The sequence below is a fragment of the Pezoporus flaviventris genome, unplaced genomic scaffold (genome assembly GCF_033815535.1).
Source record: "Pezoporus flaviventris isolate CSIRO_AGI_PZ_B2104156 unplaced genomic scaffold, CSIRO_AGI_Pfla_v1 ptg000834l, whole genome shotgun sequence".
Taxonomy (NCBI): Eukaryota; Metazoa; Chordata; class Aves; order Psittaciformes; family Psittacidae; genus Pezoporus; species Pezoporus flaviventris.
Genome location: NW_026893379.1, coordinates 81,576 through 92,193, shown reverse-complemented (window position 1 = coordinate 92,193; position 10,618 = coordinate 81,576). Strand labels below are relative to the sequence as shown.

General features: G+C 57.2%; 2 protein-coding genes across 2 annotated transcripts; one reads left to right on the top strand and one right to left on the bottom strand.

Moving 5' to 3' along the window:
* Window positions 1-382: 382 nt before the first annotated feature.
* On the top strand, window positions 383-5,051 carry LOC133264411 (transforming growth factor beta-1-induced transcript 1 protein-like; the record flags this gene model as incomplete). The annotated part of the gene is made up of 7 exons (XM_061444363.1): window positions 383-473; window positions 967-1,057; window positions 1,139-1,267; window positions 2,009-2,182; window positions 2,774-2,855; window positions 3,749-3,897; window positions 4,817-5,051. Coding segments are annotated over 7 exons (917 nt in total), but the record flags the coding sequence as incomplete, so codon positions are not given.
* A 1,686-nt stretch (window positions 5,052-6,737) lies between these two features.
* LOC133264403 (myosin regulatory light chain 11) lies at window positions 6,738-10,137 on the bottom strand. Its single transcript, XM_061444353.1, has 7 exons — window positions 10,079-10,137; window positions 9,141-9,230; window positions 8,864-8,939; window positions 8,346-8,450; window positions 8,143-8,221; window positions 7,390-7,438; window positions 6,738-6,861 (listed from the first exon to the last, which is right to left on the bottom strand). Exons 1-7 carry the CDS (start codon window positions 10,079-10,081, stop codon window positions 6,757-6,759), a joined length of 507 nt encoding a protein of 168 aa, XP_061300337.1. The 5' UTR covers window positions 10,082-10,137; the 3' UTR covers window positions 6,738-6,756.
* Window positions 10,138-10,618: the final 481 nt, after the last annotated feature.

Sequence of the window (10,618 nt, the reverse complement as noted above, 5' to 3'; positions counted from 1 at the left end):
GAGATGCTGAGACGACGCGCGTACCTGAACGCGACCCACAGCTGCATCGCAGGTACCAAAACCGCCCCAAAACACCCAAAATCACCCCAAAACACCCGAAATCAACCCAAAATCAGCCCAAAACACCCAAAATCACCCCAAAACACCCTGAAATCACCCCAAAACCGCCCCAAAACACCCCGAAATCACCCTAAAACACCCAAAATCACCCCCAAGTCACAAAAAATCACCTCAAAATCACCCGAACCCCCCCCAAATCTCCCGAAATTCACCCCAAATCACCCCCAAGTCTCCTCAAAATCCCCCCAAATCTCCCCAGATTCACCCCAAAGCACACCAGGGACCCCCAAACCTCTTTATTCACCCCAACCCCCCACTTCAGATGAGCTCTTGGCCCAGTTGCCCCCCTCGAAGCCCCCCGAGGAGCTGAAGGCCCCATTGGACGCCGGTGAGGATGGAGCAGCCCCGGCTGGGTGAGCAGGACCCCAAACCCGGGGCTTTTCACCCCAAAATTGGGTATTTTTGACCCCAAAATGGGGGGGGTTGACCCAAAAATGGGTCTTTTCACCCCAAAAAGGGGGGGGTAACTCCAAAATGGGGATTTTTGACCCCAAAATGGGGTGTTTCATTACAGAACTTGCGCTATTCACCTAAACAGGGGTCTTTTCACCCCCAAATATGAGCCGTTTGACCCAAAAAAGGGGCATTTTGGCCCCAAAGCAGGGTTTTTTTGACAAAAAAAAAAGGTTTTTTGAACAAAAGAATGGGTTTTGACCCCAAAAGGGGTTGTTTCGTTGCAAAACTTCGCTTTACATCTAAAAATGGGTCTTTTCACCCCAAATATGACGGCTTCAGCCCAAAAAAGGGCTTTTTTGACCAAAAAAGGGGCATTTTGACCCCAAACTGGAGTTTTTTGACCCCAAAATCGGGTTTTTTGACCCCAAACCGGGTGTCCCCCCCCGTCAGGCCCGCGGCCCCCCCGGGCACCCCCTCTGCAGCCACGCAGGAGCTGGACGCGCTCATGGCCTCCCTGTCCCTCTTCCACCTCCAGCACCAGGTGAGGCCGGGGGGGGCCCCACTGAGCCCCACGGGGCCCTTTCGGCCCCACAAGTGCCTGAACCCCCCCACCCCTTTCCAGCGCCCCCCAAGTGTGGGGCAGGACCTGGACTCGCTGCTGCGGCTGCTGCAGAAGGACCTGGACAGGCAGGGGGTGCCCGTGGGGGGCAGGGGCCCCTGCGGGGGGTGCCTGAAGCCCATTGCTGGGAAGGTGAGGGGGGAATGGGGGTCAGGGGTGTTAATGGGGTCAGTGGGTGCCAATGGGGGGTCAATGGGTGTCAAAGGGGTCAGTGGGGTCAATGGGGGTCAGTGGCGATCAATGGGGGTCAGTGGGGTCAACGGGTGTCAGTGGGGTCAATGGGGGTCAGTGGGGTCAACGGGTGTCAGTGGGGTCAATGGGGGTCAGTGGGGTCAATGGGGATCAGTGGGGTCAATGGGGGTCAATGGGGATCAGTGGGGTCATTGGGTGTCAGTGGGGTCAATGGGGATCAGTGGGGTCAATGGGGGTCAATGGGGATCAGTGGGGTCAATGGGGGTCAGTGGGGTCAATGGGGATCAGTGGGGTCAAAATGGGGGTCAGTGGGGTCAATGGGGTCAATGGGGATCAGTGGGGTCAATGGGGGTCAGTGGGGTCAACGGGTGTCAGTGGGGTCAATGGGGGTCAGTGGGGTCAACGGGTGTCAGTGGGGTCAATGGGGGTCAGTGGGGTCATTGGGTGTCAGTGGGGTCAATGGGGATCAGTGGGGTCAATGGGGGTCAGTGGGGTCAATGGGGGTCAGTGGGGTCAATGGGGATCAGTGGGGTCAATGGGGGTCAAAGGGGGTCAGTGGGGTCAATGGGGATCAGTGGCGTCAATGGGGTCAATGGGGGTCAATGGGAGCCAAAGGAGGACCCCATTGGCTCCTCCCGCCCCCCCGTGACGCGTCACCCATTGGCCCCGCCCACCCAACAGGCGCTGCTGGCGCTGGGTCGCTGGTGGCACCCGCGTCACTTCCGCTGCGCCGCCTGCGGGCAGGCTCTGGGCGGGAGCGCCTTCTTCGAGCGCGAGGGCGCCCCCTACTGCCCGGAGGACTACGGGCGCCTCTTCGCGCCCACGTGCGCCGCCTGCCAGCGCCCCATCCTGCACGTGAGCGGCGGGGTCACGTGGGGGGGCAATAATGGGGGGCAACGGGAGCAATAGGGGGCAGTTGGGGGTCTATGCGGGGCAATGGGGAGCAATGGGAGTAATGGGGGTAATGGGGCACAATGGGTAATGGTGGCAATGGGGAGCAATGGGAGTAATGGGGGCAATGGGGGTAATGGGGCACAATGGGTAATGGTGGCAATGGGGAGCAATGGGAGTAATGGGGGCAATGGGGGTAACGGGGCACAATGGGTAATGGTGGCAATGGGGGGCAATGGGAGTAATGGGGGCAATGGGGGTAACGGGGCACAATGGGTAATGGTGGCAATGGGGGGCAATGGGGTTCAATGGGGGCAATGGGGGGTAATGGGGGGCAGTTGGGGGGCTATGAGGGGCAATGGGAGTAATGGGGGCAATGGGGGGTAATGGGGGTGATGGGGGCAATGGGGGGCAATAGGGGTAATGGGGGGCAGTTGGGGGTCTATGAGGGGCAATGGGAGTAATGGGGGCAATGGGGAGCAATGAGGCTCAATGGGGGTGATGGGGGGGGTCCTTTCTGTGCTATTATGGGATGGAGCCCCCCCTCCCCTGCAGCAAATGGTGACGGCGCTGGACAAGACCTGGCACCCGGAGCACTTCTGCTGCACCCACTGTGGGGCGGTGCTGGGGGAGCAGGGTCAGAGCCCCCATGCACCCCATAGACCCCATATCCCATACCCCATAGACCCCATACATCCCATATACCCCATACATCCCGTATAGCCCATACATGCCCTATACCCCACATAAGCCATGTACCCCACACATCCTCTATACTCCCTACCACCATCCCCTCTATACACCACATACCCCATATACCTCATATACCCCATACACCCCACATACCCCCCATATCCCCCACACGCCCCACACCCCACATACCCCCATACCCCCACAACCCCCATAACTCCATACCCCCCACACCCCCATACCCCCCATTACCCCCCACACCCCCCATACCCCCACATCCCCCACACTCCCCACATCCCTCACACCCCCATATCCCCCACACCCCCAATAACCCCCATAACCCCACAACCCCCATACCCCCCATTACCCCCCACACCCCCCATACCCCCACATCCCCCACACTCCCCACATCCCTCACACCCCCATATCCCCCACACCCCCAATAACCCCCATAACCCCACAACCCCCATACCCCCCATTACCCCCCATACCCCCCCACACCCCCCACACTCCCCACATCCCTCACACCCCCATACCCCCACAACCCCCATAACTCCATACCCCCCATACCCCCCATTACCCCCCACACCCCCCATACCCCCACATCCCCCACACTCCCCACATCCCTCACACCCCCATATCCCCCACACCCCCCACCCCCCCAATAACCCCCATAACCCCACAACCCCCATATCCCCCACACCCCCCACCCCCCCAATAACCCCCATAACCCCACAACCCCCATACCCCCCATTACCCCACACACACCCCCCACACCCCCCACACTCCCCACATCCCCCACACCCCCAATAACCCCCCCCACCCCCGTTCCCATTGCAGGGTTCCTGGCCCGGGACCTCCTCCCCTACTGCCCCCAGGACTTTGGGCTCCTCTTTGGGAGCCGCTGCCGGGGCTGCGCCCGCCCCATCCTGGCCGGGTTCATCGCGGCCCTGCAGGGGCTCTGGCACCCCCAGTGCTTCGTGTGCGCGGTGAGGACCCAGGGAGCCCCAGAGAGCCCAGAGAGCCCATAGAGCTCCATAGAAACCCCATAGAGCTCCATAGAGCTCCATAGAGACCCATAGAGCCCCATAGAGCTCCATAGAGACCCATAGAGCCCCATAGAGCTCCATAGAAACCCCATAGAGCTCCATAGAGCTCCATAGAGACCCATAGAGCCCCATAGAGCTCCATAGAGACCCATAGAGCCCCATAGAGCTCCATAGAGACCCATAGAGCTCCATAGAGCTCCATAGAGCCCCATAGAGACCCATAGAGCTCCATAGAGCCCATAGAGACCCATAGAGACCCATAGAGCTCCATAGAGCCCATAGAGACCCATAGAGACCCATAGAGCTCCATAGAGCCCATAGAGCCCCATAGAGACCCATAGAGCCCCATAGAGACCCATAGAGCTCCACAGAGCCCCATAGAGCCCATAGAGCCCATAGAGCCCCATAGAGCTCCATAGAGCCCATAGAACCCCATAGAGCTCCATAGAGCTCCATAGAGACCCATAGAGCTCCATAGAGCCCATAGAGCCCCATAGAGCTCCATAGAGACCCATAGAGCCCATATATCTCATATATCCCATATCCCATTTATCCCATGTATCCCATATACCCCATAGCCCATATCCCACATCCATATAACCCATATCCTATATCCCATACCCCATATATCCCATATCCCATACCCCCTATATCCTATACCCCATATACCCCATATCCCCTATATCCTATACCCCATATATCCCATATCTCATACCCCATATATCCCATACCCCCTATATCCTATACCCCATATACCCCATACCCCCTATATCCTATACCCCCTATATCCCATACCCCATGTACCCCATACCCCGTATACCCCATATCCATACCCTTAATCCCGTTATCCCACCCTCAGGAATGCTCCTCTCCCATCACCGGAGGCACCTTCTTCGAGGCCAACGGGCACCCCGTGTGCCAGCGCCATTCCCAGCCCCATTCCCAGCCCCATTCCCAGCCGAGCTGCTCCTTCTGCCTCCAGCCCCTGGATGGGGCCGCCCCACAGCAGCGCGACGGGAAGCTCTACTGCCCGCTCTGCGCCCAGCACCTGCTCCAGTGAGGGGCCCCATGGCCTGCCCTGCCCCATAGGTGCCCAATGGCCTGCCCCATACATGGCCAATGGACCCATAGATGGCCAACGGACCCATAGATGGTCAATGGACCCATAGATGGCCAACGGACCCATAGATGGCCAACGGACCCATAGATGGTCAATGGACCCATAGATGGCCAACGGACCCATAGATGGTCAATGGACCCATAGATGGCCAATGGACCCATAGATGGTCAATGGACCCATAGATGGTCAATGGACCCATAGATGCCCAATGGACCCATAGATGGTCAATGGACCCATAGATGCCAATGGACCCATAGATGGCCAATGGACCCATAGATGGTCAATGGACCCATAGATGCCAATGGACCCATAGATGGCCAATGGACCCATAGATGGTCAATGGACCCATAGATGGCCAGTGGACCCATAGATGGCCAACGGACCCATAGATGGCCAATGAACCCATTACAACCACCATAAGGTCCCGTTTTGGGTCCAATTCTCCCCATTTTGGGTCAAGTCCTCCTATTTTGGGTCAAATTTTCCCCATTTTGGGTCTAAATCTATTCATTTTGGGTCATTTCCCCCCATTTTGGGTCTAAATCTATTCATTTTGGGTCATTTCCCCCCATTTTGGGTCTAAATCTATTCATTTTGGGTCATTTCCCCCCATTTTGGGTCTAAATCTATTCATTTTGGGTCATTTCCCCCCATTTTGGGTCTAAATCTATTCATTTTGGGTCATTTCCCCCCATTTTGGGTCTAAATCTATTCATTTTGGGTCATTTCCCCCCATTTTGGGTCTAAATCTATTCATTTTGGGTCATTTCCCCCCATTTTGGGCCATTTCCTCCCCATCCCTTGATGCCCCCCCCCCATCTCCCCCTTTCATCAATGGGGGGGACCCCAAGAGTCCAAAAGGGTCAATTTATTCCCATCAACCTTGGGGGGCTCCAATGGAACAAAGGGGGGGCCCATAGAACCCAATGGGGGGCCTTTGGGTTTGAAGGGATCCCCTCCTTCCTCCCGGGCTTGGTATGTTCCAATGAGGGAGGGTGGGAGGTCCCATTGAGCCAATGGGGAGCGTGGGAGCGTCCAATGAGCCAATGGGGGTCGTGGGAGCGTCCAATGAGCCAATGGGGCGGTGATGGGATGTTCCATTGAATCCAATGGGGTTTAATGGGAGGTTCCATTGCAGGCAATGGGGTTTAATGGGATGTTCCATTGAATCCAATGGAGTTTAATGGGACGTTCCATTGAATCCAATGGAGTTTAATGGGATGTTCCATTGAAGGCAATGGGGTTTAATGGGATGATCCATTGAATCCAATGGAGTTTAATGGGATGTTCCATTGCAGGCAGTGGGGTTTAATGGGATGTTCCATTGCAGGCAATGGGGTTTAATGGGATGTTCCATTGAAGGCAATGGGGTTTAATGGGATGTTCCATTGAATCCAATGGGGTTTAATGGGATGTTCCATTGAATCCAATGGAGTTTAATGGGATGTTCCATTGCAGGCAGTGGGGTTTAATGGGATGTTCCATTGCAGGCAATGGGGTTTAATGGGATGTTCCATTGCAGGCAATGGGGTTTAAGGGGAGGTTCCGTTGAATCCAATGGGGTTTAATGGGAGGTTCCATTGAAGGCAATGGGGTTTAATGGGAGGTTCCATTGCAGGCAATGGGGTTTATTGGGGGGTTCCATTGCAGGCAATGGGGGGTCCCGGTGCGTGCCCCCCTCACTCGCCCTCCTTGTCCTCCCCATGGGTGATGATGTAGCAGATGTTCTTGTAGTCCACGTTGCCGGCCACGTCGGGGGGGAAGGCGGCCCACATGTTCCTGATCTGAGCCCCATAGGCCATTAGAGACACCCCATAGGGGCCCCTATAGGCCGTTATAGACCCCCCCCCCATAGGCCATTATAGACCCTCCTATAGAATCCCCTGTACGCCTCCCATACACCATAAGAGACCCCCCATAGACCCCCTATAGACCATTACAGACCCCCGCATAGACCCCCCCATAGAGCATTATAGACCCCCTATAGACAGTTACAGACCCCCCTATAGACCTCCTATAGACCATTATAGACCACCCCCATAGACCCCCCCCATAGACCCCCCTATAAAGCATTATAGACCCCCCCATAGACCCCCTTATAGACCATTATAGACCCCCTATAGGGGCCCCTACAGACCATTATAGACCACGCCCATAGACCCCCCCATAGACCATTATAAATGCCCCATAGACCCCCCTATAAAGCATTATAGACCCCCCCATAGACCCCCTTGTAGACCATTATAGACCCCCTATAGGGGCCCCTACAGACCATTATAGACCCCCCATAGACCCCCCCATATGGGCCTCACCTCCTCGGGGGTGAACCGGTCACACTGGGTGGTCAGGAGCTCCTCCAGGCTGGGGGGGGGCAAAGGGGTGGGGCTTAGAGATGGCCACGCCCCCTGAACCCCCATATCCCATAATACCCCATATACCCTATATACCCCATATCCCACACCCCATATACCCCATATCCCATACCCCATAAACCCCATATACCCCATATCCCATACCCCATATACCCCATATCCCATACCCCATATACCCCATATACCCCATATCCCCCATATCCCACGCCCCATATACCCCATACCCCATATATCCTATACCCCATACCCCATATCCCACACCCCATATACCCCATATACCCCATATCCCATACCCCATATACCCCATATCCCACACCCCATATCCCATACCCCATATACCCCATATCCCATACCCCATAAACCCCATATACCCCATATCCCATACCCCATATACCCCATATCCCATACCCCATATACCCCATATACCCCATATCCCACGCCCCATATACCCCATACCCCATATATCCTATACCCCATACCCCATATCCCACACCCCATATACCCCATATACCCCATATCCCATACCCCATATACCCCATATCCCACACCCCATATCCCATACCCCATATACCCCATATCCCATACCCCATAAACCCCATATCCCACACCCCATATACCCCATATCCCATACCCCATATACCCCATATCCCACACCCCATACACCCCACACCCCACATCCCCCCCATATCTCACAAGCTCTTCTTGATGGTTCCCTTCCCATCGGGATCCAGCACCTTGAACGCCCCCATGATGACGTCCTCAGGGTCCGCACCTGATTGGACGGTGCCAGTGGGTCAGTGGGTCCCCATGGGTCCCTATGGTCGCTATGGGTCTCTATGGTTCCCTATGGGTCTCTATGGGTCCCTGTGGTGTCTATGGGTCGCTATGGGGCTCACCCTTGAGCTTCTCCCCGAACATGGTCAGGAACACGGTGAAGTTGATGGGGCCCGAAGCCTCCTTGATCATCGCGTCCAGCTCCTCGTTCTTCACGTTCATACGGCCTGGAGGGGCGGGGCCTCAGCAGGACACGCCCCTCTGCCCCATAGACCACGCCCCCAGCCCCATAGACCACATCCCTGCCCCATAGACCACATCCCCTGCCCCATAGACCACGTCCCCTGCCCCATAGACCATGTCCCCTGCCCCATAGACCACGTCCCCTGCCCCACAGACCACCCCCTTCCCTATACCCACCATTCAGATGAAGCCACACCCCCTTGCCACAAGCCCCGCCCATCTCCAAGCCCCTCCCCTTTCCCATAGGCATCCATTGAAGCCTCTCCCCTTCCCATTAAGCCCCTCCCCTTCCCCATTGCAGTCCAGTCTCTAAGCCCCTCCCCTTCCCCATTGCAGCCCCTTCCCTTCAAGCCCCTCCCCTTTCTTTAGGCCCCGCCCCCTATAGCCCCGCCCCTACCCATGGCGGCAAAGGTCTCCCTCAGGTCGTCCTTGTCAATGATCCCATCCCTGTTCTGGTCAATGACCGTGAAGGCCTGGGAAAGGGGGCGGAGCCAAAGGGAGCGCGGGGATCAATCAGACCGCGGGGGGGCGTGGCCACAAGGGGGCCCCATCGAGGTGAATGGGAAGGGGAAGGAGAGGGCGGGGGTGAATGAGGGGCAGGGTTATCCATAGGGATGAATGGGGAGGGGGGCGGAGCTTAAGGGGAAGGGGGCGGGGCCAATGGGGGTCCCCACCTCCTTGAACTCCTGGATCTGGGTCTGGTCGAACATGGAGAAGACGTTGGAGCTGCCCTCGGCCGCGCGGCGCTTCGCCTTCTTGGGGGCCTGTGGGGAGCTGTGGGTCCTTATGGGGCTCTGTGGGGGGTCTATGGGGTGTCCATGGGGCTCTATGGGGGTCTGTGGGGTGTCTATGGGGCTCTGTGGGGTGTCCATGGGGCTCTATGGGGGTCTAGGGGGTGTCTATAGGGGTCTATGGGGTGTCCATGAGGCTCTATGGGGGTCTAGGGGGTGTCTATGGGGGTCTAGGGGGTGTCCATGAGGCTCTATGGGGCTCTGTGGGGGTCTATGGGGTGTCCATGGGGGTCTATGGGGTGTGCATGGGGGTCTATGTGGGTCTGTGGGGTGTCTACGGGGTGTCCATGGGGGTCTATGGGTCTTAATAGGGGGGCTTTATAGGGGGTCTATGGGGCTTTGTGGGGGTCTATGGGGGGTCCATGGGGCTCTGTGGCATGTTTATGGGGCTCTATGGTGTGTCCATGGGGGTCTATGGTGGGGCTATGGGGGGTCTATGGGGTAATAAAGGGGAGCTATGGGTGTCTATGGGGGCTCTGTGAGTGTCTATTGGGGGGTTGGGAGGGTCCAAGGGGTCCCCATGGGGCTCCATAGGGCCCCTATGGGGCTCTGCTTGGCGCTATGGGTCTCTATTGGGTATCTATAGGGGTCTGTGGGGTATCTATAGGCTCTATAGGGGAACTGTAGGGTATCTATAGGGGTTTATGGGGTATCTATAGCGGTCTATAGTGGGTCTATGGGGTTCTATAGGGGGTCTATAGGGGTCTATGGGGTATCTATAGGGGTCTATGGGGGTTCTATAGGGGTCTATGGGGTATCTATAGGGCTCTATGGGGTGTCTATGGGGTTTCTATAGGGCTCTATGGGGGTCAGGCTCTCACCATTGTCTCCTCGCAGACGGGGGGGGGTCGCTGTGGGCTCCGTCCAATCGCGGGGGGTTTTATTGCCCCCCTTGGGGGGGAGGGGTCCGGCCCCGCCCCTTTCCTCGCCCCTCCCCCCGCCTTGAGGCTCCTCGTGCCCTTTCTCGGGAATAACCGGGAATAGAAACGGGAGGGGGAGGGGGAGGGGGGGACCCCGCACCTGCTGCCCCTCCCCCACCCTGCAGCTGCTGCGGGGGGAGGGGAAGGAGGGGGAGGGGAGGGGAGGGGAGGGGGGGGAATCCCATTGATCCCAGCAGGGGTCCCAGTGCTCCCAGTACAGATCCCATTGATCCCAGTACAGATCCCATTGATCCCAGTGCAGATCCCATTGATCCCAATGGCTCCCAGTGCAGATCCCATTGATCCCAGTACAGATCCCATTGATCCCAGTATGGATCCCATTGATCCCATTGATCCCAGTACGGATCCCATTGATCCCAGTACGGATCCCATTGATCCCATTGATCCCAGTATGGATCCCATTGATCCCAATGGCTCCCA